Source organism: Oncorhynchus gorbuscha, linkage group LG11, assembly GCF_021184085.1.
Source record: "Oncorhynchus gorbuscha isolate QuinsamMale2020 ecotype Even-year linkage group LG11, OgorEven_v1.0, whole genome shotgun sequence".
In the NCBI taxonomy this organism is placed as follows: domain Eukaryota; kingdom Metazoa; phylum Chordata; class Actinopteri; order Salmoniformes; family Salmonidae; genus Oncorhynchus; species Oncorhynchus gorbuscha.
In genome coordinates, this window is record NC_060183.1 from 68900277 (window position 1) to 68919392 (window position 19116).

A 19116-nucleotide genomic window follows, 5' to 3' on the forward strand; every position below is an offset into this window, starting at 1 on the left:
GATGTTTGATGTGAGTCTGGAAGGAGAGTTTGCAGTCTAGCCAGACACCTAGGTACGTATAGATGTCCACATATTCAAGGTCGGAACCATCCAGGGTGGTGATGCTAGTCGGGCATGCGGGTGCAGGCAGTGATCGGTTGAAAAGCATGCATTTGGTTTTACTCGCGTTTAAGAGCAGTTGGAGGCCACGGAAGTGGCACCCGTGACCGGCTCGGAAACCAGATTGCACAGCGGAGAAGGTACGGTGGGATTCGAGATGGTCAGTGACCTGTTTGTTGACTTGGCTTTCGAAGACCTTAGATAGGCAGGGCAGGATGGATATAGGTCTGTAACAGTTTGGGTCCAGGGTGTCTCCCACTTTGAAGAGGGGGATGACTGCGGCAGCTTTCCAATCCTTGGGGATCTCAGACGATATGAAAGAGAGGTTGAACAGGCTGGTAATAGGGGTTGCGACAATGGCGGCAGATAGTTTCAGAAATAGCGGGTCCAGATTGTCAAGCCCAGCTGATTTGTACGGGTCCAGGTTTTGCAGCTCTTTCAGAACATCTGCTATCTGGATTTGGGTAAAGGAGAACCTGGAGAGGCTTGGGTGAGGAGCTACGGGGGGGGCGGAGCTGTTGGCCGAGGTTGGAGTAGCCAGGCGGAAGGCATGGCCAGCCGTTGAGAAGTGCTTATTGAAGTTTTCGATAATCATGGATTTATCGGTGGAGACCGTGTTTCCTAGCCTCAGTGCAGTGGGCAGCTGGGAGGAGGTGCTCTTGTTCTCCATGGACTTCACAGTGTCCCAGAACTTTTTGGAGTTGGAGCTACAGGATGCAAACTTCTGCCTGAAGAAGCTGGCCTTAGCTTTCCTGACTGACTGCGTGTATTGGTTCCTGACTTCCCTGAACAGTTGCATATCACGGGGGCTATTCGATGCTATTGCAGTCCGCCACAGGATGTTTTTGTGCTGGTCGAGGGCAGTCAGGTCTGGAGTGAAACAAGGGCTGTATCTGTTCTTAGTTCTGCATTTTTTGAACGGAGCATGCTTATCTAAAATGGTGAGGAAGTTACTTTTAAAGAATGACCATGCATCCTCAACTGAAGGGATGAGGTCAATGTCCTTCCAGGATACCCGGGCCAGGTCGATTAGAAAGGCCTGCTCACAGAAGTGTTTTAGGGAGCGTTTGACAGTGATGAGGGGTGGTCGTTTGACTGCGGCTCCGTGGCGGATACAGGCGATGAGGCAGTGATCGCTGAGATCCTGGTTGAAGACAGCAGAGGTATATTTGGAGGGCCAGTTGGTCAGGATGACGTCTATGAGGGTGCCCTTGTTTACAGAGTTAGGGTTGTACCTGGTGGGTTCCTTGATGATTTGAGTGAGATTGAGGGCATCTAGCTTAGATTGTAGGACTGCCGGGGTGTTAAGCATATCCCAGTTTAGGTCACCTAACAGAACGAACTCTGAAGCTAGATGGGGGCGATCAATTCACAAATGGTGTCCAGGGCACAGCTGGGAGCTGAGGGGGGTCGGTAGCAGGCGGCAACAGTGAGAGACTTGTTTCTGGAGAGAGTAATTTTCAAAATTAGTAGTTCAAACTGTTTGGGTATGGACCTGGAAAGTATGACATTACTTTGCAGGCTATCTCTGCAGTAGACTGCGACTCCGCCCCCTTTGGCAGTTCTATCTTGACGGAAGATGTTATAGTTGGGTATGGAAATCTCTGAATTTTTGGTGGCCTTCCTGAGCCAGGATTCAGACACGGCAAGGACATCAGGGTTAGCAGAGTGTGCTAAAGCAGTGAGTAAAACAAACTTAGGGAGGAGGCTTCTGATGTTGACATGCATAAAACCAAGACTTTTTCGATCACAGAAGTCAACAAATGAGGGTACCTGGGGACATGCGGGGCCTGTAACGGTTTAACCAAAGTGTCAAACCGTTACAGCTCTGAAGTTCACAAGCAATGTTATTCAATTCAAAACGTTGGCTATATCTTTCAACTCTGTATGGCAAGCGTGAATGTCTAACTGAACCTTTATGAGGCTGCTTTGAGCCACAGCTCATAGCTACGTTAAATCGTATCACATCATTGTTTGGTATAGAGAATCCTCACAACCAAGTGAAGAATCGTATTATGTGCGACACGTCTGTGCCAGATGGTTAGCTTGCGCAACACTATGTTGGCAATGTGAGAGGCTCAGTGATGTTAGGATTTTGAAAGTCCTGTAGAGTACACCAGGCATTACAGAATACAAGCCCAAGTCCTACCCCCCGCCCCAGTACCCCAGTCCCATTCTCACCTCTATGATGTTGTGCATGTGCGGTAGGAGACGGTCCATGCGGACTTCCAGCAGCATGACCAGAGCTCTGCAAACGTTCTTCCTCACCTCTGGCTCCTCATCAGTCGCCAGGGCAAACAGGTTCTACAGGGAGGGAGGAGGGTCAAACATCAAAACACAAGCACACATACTAGTCACAACTTTCATTACTTGAAGATGCATCCTGTGTTTTTGACATTGCATTACTAATGAAGGATAGCAGACATTGGCTTTTTTTTTGTATTTGACACAGAGCCAAGGAAAGGAGACCAGAATGTCTTCATATGTCATGAGTTCTGACCAGGACCTGTAACCATAGAGGGTCTCAGAAGATAAAATTGTTCATAAGTGGTGAGAATATAGACATTTTACTCCTACTCTTAAGGGTAAAAATAAAAGCTTTGCATGAAACCTCTTTAGTCATAAGAGTCCCACCTCGTGGACAGATATTTAAGACACCTCATGAGCTGTTCTAATCAGTTAAGAGTTACCAGCAGGTGTCCTGATAATAGAAAAACTTAGCGAGTCAGTGGTTCCTGCACCACATGCAATTGCTTTGGAGTTGTTAAAATAATGTTTTGATATTTCTATATAATCCATCTGTAAATAATCTAGATCTACATGCAACAGTATCTCTTGTGCCTTTGACAATGATTTCATATGAGGCCTATTTCACATCATATGCCTACATACTTATAACCACTAGGCTAATAAATAAAAACATGTTTTTCTTTATTATTTAATTATCTATACTGAACAAAAATATAAATGCAACATGTAAAATGTTGGTCCCATGTTTCATGAGCTGAAATAAAAGATCCCAGAAATGTTCCATACACACAAAAAGCTTATTTCTCTTAAATTTTGTGCATACATTTGTTCTCCTTTGCCAAGATAGTTGATCCATCTGTCTGGTGTGGAATATCAAGAAGCTGATTAAACAGCATGATCATTACACAGGCTCAACTTGTGCTGGGAACGCTGTTTATCTATGCAGTCACTTTACCCCCTACCTACATGTACAAATTACCTCGACTAACCTGTACCCCCACACATTGACTCTGTACCGGTACCCCGTATATAGCCTCCACATTGACTCTGTACCAGTACCCCGTATATAGCCTCCACATTGACTCTGTACCAGTACCCCGTATATAGCCTCCACATTGATTCTGTACCGGTACCCCATATATAGCCTCCACATTGACTCTGTACCGGTACCCCGTATATAGCCTCCACATTGACTCTGTACCGGTACCCCGTATATAGCCTCCACATTGACTCTGTACCGGTACCCCGTATATAGCCTCCACATTGACTCTGTACCGGTACCCCGTATATAGCCTCCACATTGACTCTGTACCGGTACCCCGTATATAGCCTCCACATTGACTCTGTACCGGTACCCCGTATATAGCCTCCACATTGACTCAGTACCGGTACCCCGTATATAGCCACCACATTGACTCGGTACCGGTACCCCGTATATAGCCTCCACATTGACTCAGTACCGGTACCCCGTATATAGCCACCACATTGACTCGGTACTGGTACCCCATATATAGCCTCTTTATTGTGTTACTTTTTCATTTTATACTTTATTTTATTTAGTAAATATTTTCTTAACTCTATTCTTCAACTGTTGGTTGGTTGTTGGTTAAGAGTTTGTATGTAAGCATTTCATGGTAAGGTTGTATTCGGCGCATGTGACAAATAAAATTTGATTTAACAACAGAAGGCCTCTAAAATGTGCAGTTTTGTCACACAACACAATGCCACAGATGTGTCAAGTTGAGGGAGCGTGCAATTGGCATGCCGACTGCAGGAATGTCCACCAGAGCTGTTGCCAGAGAATTGAATGTTCATTTCTCTACCATAAGCCACCTGCAACGTCGTTGTAGTAATTTTGGTAGTGTGTCCAACCGGCCTCACAACCACAGACCACGTGTAACCACGCCAGCCCAGGACCTCCACATCTGGCTTCTTCACCAGCACAAAAGCAAATAATCAGTGGTGTAAGCAGTAGTTATTTTCCCAAGCTAACGCCTCGATCAGACCGACAGCATCATTGCATGAATGATGCATAATAAATTCTGCAGTCAAACATTTTCCATTATGTAATCCAACACTGTTACTGGATATGTGCAACAAAACTTCAACATTCACCTTTTGCTCTCGTTTCTGTCAAGTTTATGCATATGTTAGATATATCCAACGTATGCGCCACACAGAAAACAAAACGCACTCCAACTGCCTCTGCAACGCAATGCTGCACAGCGTTCCATTGGAAAAGAATGTACCTCTGGTGTAACAGAATACAACGATGCTATCGGTGTGATCGAGGCGTAAAGCTACTAACGTTAGCTAGCTTGTGTTGTAGTAGTCTGTAGTCTGACAACGGCGACGATAGCTGGAGCAGCAGTTATCAACTTCAAGGTGGATGTTGTTGCTAATTTATTAGCATCACCCTTTTCAAGATTTTGTTGCAGCTGGCTTGCGGTTAGCTATCTCTTGAAAATAATGACTGTGAAACATTGTTGCATTTAAAAACCTTACATCACCCATTAGTGTGATGAATGTGATAAAATATATTTGTAAAGGGAAGTAATAGCTGGTTTGTTCATTTCTTTTTGGATATGAAATGGTTGTGCTTTTGTATTGTTCTGATTTCATGGGGCCTACTGAAGTGAATGGGCTGCTGATTCCTTAACATTATTAAATAACATACGCTGTGTGTGACTGCTAATGTGTACCAGCCACATCTGTGTGTTTGACCAAAACGGTCTCTCCCTCAGCACCATGGAGTGCACAGGTATTACGGTCGCTGTCCTTTCAGCACCACAAGCCTATCACCTTTGATGTGACACTTGTCGCTATTGGTCAGAGTGTAATAGTGGTGTCAGGCTACCATGGCTTGTGTAAATTGTGTCTTCTGTTTTACTGGTCTCATTATTTTATGCTCTGTGTCATGTGGTGTCCGTGCCAGTTTGGTCTCTGTGTGTGCGGCAGCCCAAAGCGTGTCCAGGACGGTTAGATTTATTCATAATGTAATCAAAAAGCATTGCTCCTCCTTCACTAAAACAGTCTGACTACAGAAGATATGTCAGGCACATTAAGTGATGCTATTTTCTGTTATTGTCTTGATTTTTGAGTTTGATGCAATGTATTGCAAGAATTTTGGTCCCTATGAAGCCCTTGGTCCTACACTGCATCTCAAGAAAAGGATTGCTGATCTCGGATCAGTTTAGCCTTTCAGATCACTTTCTGTACCAATTAGAAGCCTCTATAAGCCTCTGGTCATCTACTGACCATCTCAGAGCCTGCTATCAACTCTGGCCTTCTGCCCATTATCACAAACAACTCACCATTGAAAATAGCTCTAAAAAGCCCTACAGAAATAAACGGACACTTTATTTAGAGTATGCGAATTGGATTTCATGTGACCTGTGCCCCTTCTGCGCAAAGTGCCCTCTCTCTCACCCCCACAGCTGAAGACATGACAGAGGGACTTTAAACAATAGCTCTTTATCTCCTATCCGCTTGCTGTATTGTCATTGCATCCGTCCTCATCCAGGGCCCAGCTGGCTGGAAGTTAAGCTCATCAGTGGTTAATGTGATCTAGTCCTAATGGATTATCAGCCCTGATCCAATCGGTGGAATTGGGGTTGGTGTACTGAACTGCAGCTAGGGCTGGATCTTGGTAGTGCTGCGTAGAGGCTCAGACCTAACCTACTGACACACTGTACTGAGAGCTGAGGCCATATACCTGCCTGCCTGGTTGGCTGCACTGAGAGCGGAGGCTAGTTGGGTGGGCTGTGTGCGTGTATGACTTGATTGCAGAAGGTTCATGGCATGTCTGACTTTGTGAGCATATTAGATAGTCACAGGGCTGTCTGGGGATTATGGGAGGTCAGACTGCAGAGGTCACGGCAGGGTCAGACTTGCCTCGATGAAGTCGTCGATGTGCAGCATTAGGGCCTGAGTCCTACTGATGATGAACTGGTTGACGCAGGCGATGGCATGAGACCTGCAACACCACAACAAGACAACAGAGCTCAACCTCACACCACCCAAACTCATGTGTTCCCCCTTATCAATGCTGCCTCTGTCTGTGTTCCTCCCCTTTCTATCCCCTTTCCACCCCCCAGTCTCCAATCTGGGATCTCAGACACTGATAACGCCTAAAGACAGACACAGAGAGAGAGACAGTCATCTATAAGACTGAGGAAAGAGGGATCTGAGAGAACATTTTGGATCAAAGTGCCTGTAAATATAGCTAGATCTGAAAACAACCCCTGGCTATGGGTTGTTTTGGAACCAATTAGAGGCGAGGCAAGGTGTTGGCTTCACCGGGAGTGAGCGAAAGAGGCAAGAGGGAGGCCCAGTACACTCATACACTAGGGACTTTTGCTTACCACAGTGTTTCTGCTTGCCTTTTGGGGTCTAGGTCGGGTTTCTGTAAGGCACTTTCTGACAAAAAAAAGGCTTTATAAATACATTTGGATTGAGTACCTTATCTTGGGGCTGCTGTGTTTGAAGAACTGCAGGAACTTTGGGATCATAACGTTGAGCGGACGGTCCAACACGTCACTGTCCAAGATCTCTGCTGAGTCCTCACAGATCTTCTGAAGAGCGCCAAACGCCCCCTGAGAGAAAGAGGGGAGAGAGAGAGAGGGAGATGTGGGGGAGGGGGGTTAACCAATATGTTTCAGGGCCAGAAAGCAGCCCCCCCAAGGTGTTTTAACATCCATTTATCAGCCAGCCTCAAAGACAGGAGACCTTATGGATAGTAAAGATGTCATACTTCATCAACCCTGAGTCAACCTATAAAAACAACAGGTATGAGAAGCCTTCATCACCACATACTGTACCTAACACACCACATACTGTACTTAACACACCACAAGGAGAAACACAACCTGGCCAGGCTGGCCACCTAGTAAATGAACAGCAGGACAAAATTGTGAATTTGACAGTGAAAACAGCTAGAGTACAGGCTTATTCATGTGAGGCTGTCAGTGTGTGTGATGGAATTCTAGAACGACTACATTAAAGAAAGCTTCCTCTGTAATATTACGGGGTTCCGTAATACACCGTGTGATACGCACACAGTCGCACACCCAACACACACAAAACATCCAAAGTAGAGAGGATAGAAGTATTGGTGTGTCACATACGATCATGTGTCTCAGCAAGACAACTGACATCTACTCCACAGGAGTGTCTAATCTTCCACTTGTAAGGTAGGTATTACCACTTCACAATGACCTTACGCCCACAACCAGCAAACATCACAGCTATGAAATATGTACATAAAAACACACAAGCCCCTTGAAAAGCTATTTTCTAAACCTGAAGAGGACATTGATGATGTGTAGTTAATGTGTCTATATGGGCAAATGATGCAGCAGCCTTGGAGGTCTCTTCCCAGGGAAATATAGATTGAGTTGATGGCTGACACACATTTAATATGCCGCCACACGTACATCATACACACACAGATTAATCTGATCAGATGCAACAAAGAGCGCGGCGACAGTGGTGCTGTCTGAAGGCCGTTTCCATGGAAACCGTTTCCAGGGCGGGGGCTGTTTCCTTCCAGCCAGAATGCTTGGAGAACGAGACTGCGTGGTTAAAGAAAATACAAGGTTTCTGTCATTATGAGAGAGCCAATCGAGGAGCATTCCAACCAAGGTTAAACCAAGGTCAGCAATAGCTTACAAGGAAGTGGACACATCCAATTGGGATGGAGACTGTGTAGGGCAAAGGTTATGGAGACTGTAGGACAAAGGTTATGGAGACTGTAGGACAAGGGTTATGGAGACTGTAGGACAAGGGTTATGGAGACTGTAGGACAAGGGTTATGGAGACTGTAGGACAAAGGTTATGGAGACTGTAGGACAAAGGTTATGGAGACTGTAGGACAAGGGTTATGGAGACTGTAGGACAAAGGTTATGGAGACTGTAGGACAAAGGTTATGGAGACTGTAGGACAAGGGTTATGGAGACTGTAGGACAAAGGTTATGGAGACTGTAGGACAAAGGTTATGGAGACTGTAGGACAAAGGTTATGGAGACTGTAGGACAAGGGTTATGGAGACTGTAGGACAAGGGTTAAAGTATTTCTCCAGTCTCCTTTTCAGCTCATTTATCACCTGATTTCCTTAACATGCCCATCTCAATAGGTGGTCCAGGGATCCTCCACAAGCAATAGAGGTCAAGCCTTTCCTCTTTTGACCTCTATTGTTCCCCAAGCAAGAGGGGAGGCCGATGACATCACAATCCCCATCAGACCAACGGCATGAAGTTTGTGTCTAAAAAACACAATTTTGCTCTAAACATATATTTTTTACCCTTTAGTGTGTCCTTTACAGTATTTATACTTGGGATATTTTTGTGTGTTTTAGTGTGTATTAAAGGCCCTTTTTCTCCCCAATTTCGTGATATCCAATTGGTAGTTACAGTCTTGTCTCATCGCTGCAACTCCCTTACGGATTCGGGAGAGGCGAAGATCGAGAGCCATGCATCCTCTAAAACACAAGCCGCACTGCTTCTTGACACAATGACCACTTAACCCGGAAGCCAGCCGCACTAATGTGTCGGAGGAAACACCGTACACCTGGCGACTGTGTCAGCGTGCACTGCGCCTTGCCCCCCACAGGAGTCGCATATGCGCAATGGGACAAGGACATCAGAGCAGGCCACACACTTCCCTAATCCGGACGACGCTGGGCCAATTGTGCACAGCCCATTGGGTCTCCCGGTCGTGGCCAGCTGCAACAGACTGGACTCTCTAGTGGCACAGCTAGCACTGCGTTGCAGTGTCTTAGACCACTGCACCACTCGGGAGGCCCTGGGATATTGCTTTTTAAACAGTACATTTATTTTAAATTTTTAATTGCTGGAGGACAACTTTAAAAATATAGACTGGTGACTGGGACAGGAGTGTGTGCATGAGAGAGAGTAGTCAAGGCACTGCATACCAATGAAGCTGGACAGTCCTTGTAGGAGCCTTGCTGTCAAAATGGGAGGTGCAAGAATGACAATTATGCAAAAGAATGCAAGTCTGCTGAGAGAAAAAGGGGTTAAATAAACAATTCCTTTTAATTTTCCTCTTCCATCCTTACTCTGTTTGAACGCCATGTTCAGACACGACACTGTAGAGTTTACAGCAGTGTCAGAATGAGAACGCACCAGCCAGAACTGGAGCCGGTCGGTACACGCACAAGCACCTTCCAACTACCCAGTCAACTGCCCAATCACCATTGTAAAAACTGCTCTCCAGCAAAAAGATACATAAAGCCATAGACCAACTTCCTACAAGCGTTACGCAACTTCACACACACACCTGATTCTGTCTTTTTATAGAGCGAGTGGTGCAGAGAGAAAAGAGAGAATACAAAGGGGTGACCGAAGAGAGAGAGGGGGGTGACAGAGGAGAGCGAGAACAGTAGAGAAAAACGCATGCAACTGCCATAATAAATGGAAACACTTCAGTAAATGAGGGATATTAAAGTAACAAGGAAATGAGAGGATAACGTATGTCTAGGCTTTACTGTATGTGAATCCATGTAGGTATGTGAGCTCCCCTGTGCGTTTCCTTCAGAACACAGTGATTCTAAACCACATCTGCATGGAGGCTAGTGTCTAGAGCTGGGCGATAAAGACCAAAATCCATTTTGCGATTAATTTGCCCATTTACTGCTATAACAATGAAAGAGCAAAGAAATGAATAAAGAGAACTGGGCGATCCAGACAAAGGGTAAAATATTTTGCTCGATAACAATGAAATAGACCCATAAACAAAATATTAGCAGGCAGTGCTCTAGACAACAGAGATGGTAGCCTATGATTTTAAAAAGTTACCTATTTCATCTAACATATCCAGGGAATGCATGCAGGGAATGAATGCATCCAGAATGATCAGATTTCTTTTTGGCTCTTCATAGAATTTGCCAACATATTTGTGCATATTGGCCTGCGCTATAGTCCATTACTGACCACCTGAAGAAGTGGAAACTCAAAACACTTTGCTAGATTGCTAACTCTAAATATGATAGTTGCTATAGCCATGTAGGCGAATTGATTCATCGATCATTAAATGTAGACTTAATGACCAACAAAAACTTTCCAATGCTAGACCCAGGCTCATGTTGCATGGTATACCGAAACATCTCTACTTTTCCGATACTAGAACGTGGAAAAAAGGTTTGGTTTTTCATGTTGCCAGCCTGCACTGGGAGTCTGCACAGTATCACGATAGCTCCCCATTCACGGTGCACACAAGTTAACACACTTGAATAATGCGGCACGGCATGTAGAAATGTTTCAACTGTTCATTACGGCTCACAGAACAATGTCCATACAGGCTACAACACGTTACAATGCAAGGAGATACCAGTAGCGTCCAGCTTTGTAGGCGAACATTCCATCTTACAGCTGAAGATAACATTACGTTTCTACTCAAGTACATTGTTTGTGATAATATTCTATTTCAAACCAAAAACGTCATTCATTCTCTTCGTCACGTCTCGCCATCAGCCAAATAGTATCTATTGCCTCAGCGAATATTCAGTGTGTGAATCACTGTGTTGTGAATAGGGCGGAAGGGCAGCACCCCTCTTGCCTAGTCAATTACTTCATACTGGTTAAAGACACAGCTTATTTTATTAAAATTGTGCTTCTATGCAAATGTTGTCATGAAATCAGCCAACACGAGTGCAGTATCTTAATGCATCCACACACTTAATGAATATGCATTCACCTGTACTGTGAATAGCCTAGGCTACATCTTGATTTACACAGTTTGTAGAGATTTACCATTCAAATAAAATGATTACAATTGTTGTTAAGTAGTTAGTTTGGTAATAAAGTTCAATTGATTATATGATTTGCATAATTGATTCATTAATGCATACATGGCTGTCTCTGGAAAATGTTGATGTAATGTTTTTTATTAAATGTTATAATATTGAACTCAAGATGCCCAACAATTGAACAGAGCAGTAGCTGTGGTATAGTTTTGGTATGGAGTATCGTGATGGTATTGAGTACCGTGATACTAAACCTTTTGTCAATCCTGCCTCTGCAATAAAAACGTGGATGCAACAAAACGTCCTCAAGCTCAACAGTGATAAAACTGAACTCCTCCTCATAGGCACCAAATCTACCCTCACTAAAGACGACACCACTGTTTCTCCCTCCCCCCAAACACACAACCTTGGTGTCATCCTGCACACCACCCTCTCATTTGACCACAAGATAAGACTGTCAAATCCTCATTCTTCCACCACCGCAACATTGCAAAAGTCCGGTCCTTCCACTCCCATCCTGCCACTGAAATCCTCATACAAGCATTAATCTCCTCCAGTCTTGACTACTCCAACTCACTGCTCTCCGGTATCAACTCAAGCTCCCCCATAAGCTTCAAATGGTTCAAAATTCTGCAGCACTACTTCTCACCCACACAAAGTCCTTGCAACATATCATCCCTGCCCACTGGCTGGCTCCCTGTCTCCCAATGCATGGATTACAAGATCCTCCCCCTGATCTACAGAGCCCTTCAACATCTTACCTGCCAGATCTTCTCCTCTACCAACCCACCACTCCAGGCCACCTTGTCATCCCCAGGTCCAAGCCCCAGAGTGTCGGCCACAGGGCCTTCAACATTGCTCGTAGGCTCTGGAACACCCTCCCTCCAGGCATCCGTGACTCAGAGTCCATCACCATTTTCAGTCCCTCCTAAAGCCCCACCTCTTTGAAAAGTCCTTACCCTGAAGCCCCCCCCCCCCCAATTGTGACGTGACCTTGGGTCCTTGAAAGCCTTATATAAGTTTCATGTATTATTATTAAACATGGTATCAAAGTCAAAATTCTGGTATCGTGACAACACTAGCCTAGGCTACTTGATGCACAGGCTTATTCACTGCAAATGGCGCACTCTGCGCTACTCGTGCATCAAAGCCATACTAAAGTGGTGCCATAAACTCAATATTAAATAGGTGAAAAAATGAATGATATTCTCACAGAAAGCTGTGGCTCACCTCTGTAACTAGAAAAACTGTAATTAGTCTTGGGTGGTATACCGTAAATAGCGTATACCAGGTTATTTGGAAAAAGCCCCAGGATGGTTTTTACAATACCGTCAAAATTGTTTATTAGAAGTTCTTCAATAAATTGTAATATTTGTAGCTACTTTAAGTTTCCGTCAGTCACCTTGTGCAACTTCCGTCACATTTTAAATGACGAAGCTTCCCGTTTTTCCCCAGAACAGTTGAGCCAGTCACGTGTCTGTTTGTAAATAGCACAACGGAAGAAAGCGATATGGTGAGTCCATAGCGTTCTATATCTATCGGCGAGGAGATGAAGTTACACTTGTATGCAATTCACTACTAAAATGTTTGCCATCAGATATCTAATAATGGCTTTCTGCCAAAAGTCAGAGATCTCTGGATGAGTTCTGTACAGATGCCATTTTTTCTCTGCTCTTCCTACTAGCGAAATCCTGGTATGAGAGGACAGTACGACAATATGAAAATCTGGATACTGCCCAAGCCTAACAGTAATTGCTTTGTAAAAGTGTATTTTTCCCACAATTGCATTTCAGGGAACGGTCATTTGCTTGTGCTTCTCAGAATGCATCTCCCCCTCCTCAATGCGCACAGTGGGGAGAGGGAGTGAGAGTGGCTCGCTCACACAGCAGCCGACAGCGAAATGAAGACAGGCTGATACTTTTATAGCAGGAATCAACATAACGCACAGGCTATTACTGTTGACCAAATAATGGTTTTAGAACAAATCACAGAAAATGAATGTCGGTGTAGGTAATTTTCAGTTTATCATCCCAGCTCTACTGCTGTCCCGTGTGTATGTGCAAAATAATTGTATGCGTGTGTGTCACCATCAATCAGCTCATTTGTGGTGCGGCTTCATGTTTAGTGCTGCTGGCAAGCAGTCAGGGGCCACCCCAAAGAATTCTGGGATGGCTATTTTAGGAGCGGTTTCAAGGGAGCATTTACCCACAATGCAACTCTGCATGAGCAGCACGCAGCGTCAGTATGCAAAGTATGACACTCCCATCAAAAATATGATTTAAATAGGCAATCCTCCATGCAAACACAATCCATTTATTCCTTCATGGAAATTTCTTACCCCCTCCACACCAGCCACATGCCCACCCTTCACCGGACTTGAATATCTATGAATGCAACACACATGTTCAGCAGGGCCACATGATGGATGTCCCTGGTGTGTTCTGTTCTGCAGAGAAAGGGCTATAACTCGGTTAGGACACACCCATAACTCCAGGCTTGTCAGTGTAGAGCAGGGCTGCCCAATTCCGGTCCTGGAGGGCAGACACACTTCTGGTTTTCATCCTCTCCTTGTAATAAGGGACTAACTCAAACCTTGGACTCCAGGTGAGTGTAAATAACTAACAGGTGGAAACAAAAAACAGAAGTGTTTCGGCCCTCCAGGACCAGAATTGGGCCGCCGTGGTGTAGAGACAGGGCTGTGAGAGGGCTGGCTGACCGACCAAGAGCAAAAAGAGTAAGACTTGGTCTTAAAAATGTCCATCACATGGCATCATGACACATCAACCGAATTGCTTAAGATCACAAAACTGAAAGACTGATGAATTGATTAAGCACAGATGTGCTGTGTCAACTAGGAGAAGACATCTCCTAAAATTTATTGAGAGGAAGCTGCGTTATGTTAGTACTGCTAATAGCAGGGCAACCATCTAACACTGAGTTATGACTAAGTGCTAAGAATGTTCCACTAAAAAAGCTTAAGAACACCACTCTGATGATGCGTTGTCTTGCTCCTTACGAAAGCCAGTATCTGGGGAGATGGTGTGAGCCAGTCAGGAAACAAGGTCAGATGATGTTCACTGGTTTATGCACACACACACACACACACACACACACACACACACACACACACACACACACACACACACACACACACACACACACACACACACACAAAAGTATTCAGACACCTTGACTTTTTCCACATTTTGTTACAGCCCTTCTAAAATTGAAATCATTTTTTCCCCCTCAATCTACACACAATACCCCATAATGACAAAGCAAAAATAGACTCTTGGAAATGATTGCAAATATATTTTTAAAATAAACTGAAGTATCACATTTACATAAGTTTTCAGACCCTTTACACAGTACTTTGTTGAAGCACCTTTGGCAGCGATTACAGCCTCGTGTCTTCTTGGGTATAACGCTACAAGCTTGGCACACCTGTATTTAGGGAGTGTCTCCCATTCCTTTCTGCAGATCCTCTCAAGCTCTGTCGGGTTGGATGAGTAAGCGTTGTTGCACAGCTAGTTTCAGGCCTCTCAAGAGATGTTTGATCGGTGTTCAAGTCCAGGCTCTGGCTGGGCCAATCAAGGACATTCCGAGACTTGTCCCGAATCCACTCCTGCGTTGTCTTGACTGTGCTTAGTGTTGTCCTGTTGGAAGTTCAACCTTCGTCCCAGTCTGAGGTCCTGAGCATTCTGGAGCAGGTTTTCATCAAGGATCTCTCTGTCCTTTGCTCCATTTATCTTTCCCTCCGAGCCTGACTAGACTCCCAGTTCCTGTCGCTGAAAAGCATCCCCACAGCATGATGCTGCCACTATCATGCTTCAACTTAGGGACGGTGTTAGGTTTCTTCCAGCCGCTTGGCATTCAGGCCAAAGAGTTCACGGAATCTTGTTTCTCGTGGTCTGAGAGTCTTTATGTGCCTTTTGGCAAGCTTCAAGCAGGCTGTCATGTGCCCTTTACTGAGAAGTGGCGTCCGTCTGGTAACTCCACCATAAAGGCCTGATTGGTGGAGTGCTGCAGATGGTTCTCCTTCTGGAAGGTTCCCCCATCTCCACAGAGGAACTCTGGAGCTATGTCAGAATGGCTATCAGCTTCTTGGTCACCTCTCTGACCAAGGCCCTTCTCCCCTGATTGCTCAGTTTGGCCAACTTTAGGAAGCGTCTTGGTGGTTCCAAACTTCTCCCATTTAAGAATGATGGAGGCCACTGTGTTCTTGGGGACCTTCAATGCTGCATACATGTTTTGGTACCCTTTGACCTCCTGGCTTGGTTTGTGCTTTTCCAAATAATGTCCAATCAAATTTCCTACAGGTGGACTCCAATCAATTTGTAGAAAAATCTCAAGGATGATCACTGGAAACAGGATCCACCTGTGCTCAATTTCTAGTAGCATAGCAAAAGGTCTGAAAACTTGTGTAAAGAAGGTATCCGTTAAAAAGAAAAAAAAATAAATGTACAAAAATGCCTAAACATGTTTTCGCTTTATTGTTATGGGGTATTGTGTGTAGATTGATGACGGGAAAAATGTCATAAATACATTTTAGAGTAAGGCTGCAAGGTAACAAAATGTTATTTGTATGAACAAAGATCAAAAATACTACAATTTAAGGTCTTACTGAGCCACAGTTCATAAGGAAATCAGTCAATTTAAATCAATTCATCCGTGAAGAGCACACTTCTCCAGCGCGCTAGCGGACATTGAAGGTGAGAATCTGCAGACTGAAGACCATTACGAAGCCGAACTGCAGTCAAGTCAAGACCCTGGTGCCGACAACGAGCACGCAGATGAGCTTCTCTGAGACGGTTAATCTATGAGCGATTTCATCAGCAGTCCGAGGCAACGGTTTCAAAACGATCCCGCAGGTGAAGAAGCCAGATGTGGAGGTCCTGGGTTGGAGTGGTTACAAGTGGTCTGTGGTTGTGAAGCCGGCTGAACATACTGCCAAATTCTCTAAAACGATGTGGTATATGATGCGGCTTATGGTAGAGAAATTAACATTCAATTCTCTGGCAACAGCCCTGGTTGACATTTCAGCAGTCACCATGCCAATTGCACGCTCCATCAAAACTTTATATCAGCTCATGAAACCAACACTTTACATGTAACATTTATATTTTTGTTCAGTATAATAAAATATCTAAACACAGCTGTTTCAAATACAATCTAGGCCTCTCTAATTGACCTTTTAATTAGGCCTAGCAAATAACAAAACATGGCTGTCTAAGAACACCAGGGCCGGCTAAAAGGGATCAGGGCCTAAAAGGAACACCCAACCTGCCAGATTCTGGCATTGGTGGGTAAAATGTAAATTTCACCAGCCACGTTGTAAGATGGTCAGGTCTCTAAAGTGTGAGCATTTCACTCGCAAGTACAATCACATTTATAGTAAAATGAATGCTGCAGTAGCTGTTTAAAGATTTCTGCCATTTTGTTTCACAGCTGGTAAATGAATTGCAAAAAGTTAAAGAACTATGAATCCTATAGCAAACAATATACCACATTACTTCTTACGAGGAATACATTACTGGGTCAAAAGTTTTATAACACATACTCATGCAAGGGTTTTTCTTTATTTTAACTTGTTTCCACATTATAGATGTGGGGGCTGTGCTTTGTGGTGTGGGGGCTGTGCTTTGGCAAAGTGGGTGGGGTTATATCCTTCCTGTTTGGCCCTGTCCGGGGGTGTCCTCGGATGGGGCCACAGTGTCTCCTGACCCCTCCCGTCTCAGCCTCCAGTATTTATGCTGCAGTAGTTTATGTGTCGGGGGGCTAGGGTCAGTTTGTTTATCTGGAGTACTTCTCCTGTCCTATTCAGGTGTCCTGTGTGAATCTAAGTGTGCGTTCTCTAATTCTCTCCTTCTCTCTTTCTTTCTCTCTCTCGGAGGACCTGAGCCCTAGGACCATGCCCCAGGACTACCTGACATGATGACTCCTTGCTGTCCCCAGTCCACCTGGCCATGCTGCTGCTCCAGTTTCAACTGGCCTGGGCCCTAGGACCATGTCCCAGGACTACCTGACATGAGGACTCCTTGCTGTCCCCAGTCCACCTGGCCATGCTCCTGCTCCAGTTTCAACTGTTCTGCCTTACTATTATTCAACCATGCTGGTCATTTATGAACATTTGAACATCTTGGCCACGTTCTGTTATAATCTCCACCCGGCACAGCCAGAAGAGGACTGGCCACCCCACATATGCTCTCTCTAATTCGCTCTTTCTCTCTCTCGGAGGACCTGAGCCCTAGGACCGTGCCCCAGGACTACCTGACATGATGGCTCCTTGCTGTCCCCAGTCCACCTGACTGTGCTGCTGCTCCAGTTTCAACTGTTCTGCCTTATTATTATTTGACCATGCTGGTCATTTATGAACATTTGAACATCTTGGTCATGTTCTGTTATAATCTCTACCCGGCACAGCCAGAAGAGGACTGGCCACCCCACATAGCCCGGTTCCTCTCTAGGTTTCTTCCTAGGTTTTGGCCTTTCTAGGGAGTTTTTCCTAGCCACCGTGCTTTTACACCTGCATTGTTTGCTGTTTGGGGTTTTAGGCTGGGTTTCTGTACAGCACTTTGAGATATCAGCTGATGTACGAAGGGCTATATAAATAAATTTGATTTGATTTGATAGAATAACACATGGAATTATGTAATAACCAAAAGTGTTAAACAAATCAAAATACATTTTATATTTGAGATTCTTCAAATAGCCACCCTTTGCACGCTGTTGGCATTCTCTCAACCAGCTTAATGAGGCAGTCACCTGGAATGCATTTAAATTAACAGGTGTGCCTTCTTAAAAGTGAATTTGTAGAATTTCTTTCCTTCTTAATGGATTTGAGTAAATCACTTGGGTTGTGACAAGGTAGGAGTGGTATACAGAACATAGCCCTATTTGGTAAAAGACCAAGTGCATATTATGGCAAGCTCAAATAAGCAAAGAGAAACGACTGTCAATCATTTCTTCAAGACATGAAGATCAGTAAATACAGAAAATTTCAACAACTTAAAAAATGTCTTAAAGTACAGTCGCAAAAACCATCAAGCGATATGTTGACACTGGCTCTCATGAGGACTGCCACAGGCATGGAAGACCCAGAGCTACCTCTGCTGCAGACTATTAGTTCATTAGAGTTACCACCCTCAGAAATTACAGGCCAAACAAATGCTCCAGAGTTCAAGTAACAGACACATCAACATCAACTGTTCAGCGGAGACTGCATGAATAAGGCCTTCATGGGCGAATTGCTGCAAAGAAACCACTACTAAAGGACACGAAGAAGAGATAAGAAGAGACTTGCTTGGGCCACTAAACACAAGCAATGGACATAAGACCGGTGGAAATGTGTCCTTTGGCCTGGAGTCCAAATTGGAGATTTTTGGTTCCAACCGCCGTGTCTTTGTGAGAAGCGGTGTGGCTGAACGGATGATCTCTGCATGTGTATTTCTCACCGTATAGCATGGAGGTGGTGGTGTGGGGGTTTCCTGGTGACACTGATTTATTTAGAATTCAAGGCACACTTAACCAGCATGGCTACCACAGCATTCTGGTTTTGGCTTAGTGGGACTGTCAATTTGTTTTTCAACAGGACAATGACCCAAGACACCTCCAGGCTGTGTAAGGGCTATTTTACTAAGGAGAGTGATGGAGTGCTACATCAGTTAATTTAACAAAAGCTGGATCCCTTCTAGCCATGACCGTGCAGGCCCGCCACACTCCACATTCCCTCTGTGATTCAGCACCAGAGCAGAGGAACGAGGACACTCTAGGCAGCCCAAAAATTAAGAAATTATATAACTAATATGTAAATAAAATAAATTAGTTAAGGCTGGTTCCTTGCTAAAAAGCGTATTTTACAATGATCCTGTGAAATTAGGCCTGCACCATGCATTTATGAAAGCACAGTTCTACTGGGTGATGTTAATATATGTTATGTTTATTGTAATTTGAACTATCATGGGGTTGTGTCATGTGTGATATAGGTGGCTTATTGATAACGCTG

At 44.5% G+C, this 19116-nt stretch overlaps 1 protein-coding gene across 4 annotated transcripts in view; it reads right to left on the reverse strand.

The window, feature by feature from the left end:
* LOC123989315 (transportin-1-like) overlaps window positions 1–19116 on the reverse strand; it is a 58419-nt gene that overhangs the window by 25043 nt on the left and 14260 nt on the right. For all 4 annotated transcript variants that reach the window (XR_006830552.1, XM_046290244.1, XM_046290243.1 and 1 more), the window contains 3 exons: window positions 6811–6944; window positions 6244–6325; window positions 2281–2403 (listed from right to left, as the gene is read on the reverse strand). Coding sequence is in view for 3 of the 4 variants with exons in the window: in XM_046290244.1 (XP_046146200.1) it covers window positions 2281–2403; window positions 6244–6325; window positions 6811–6944 (339 nt within the window). In the remaining variant the exon portion in view is untranslated. The remainder of the gene's footprint in view (window positions 1–2280; window positions 2404–6243; window positions 6326–6810; window positions 6945–19116) is intronic.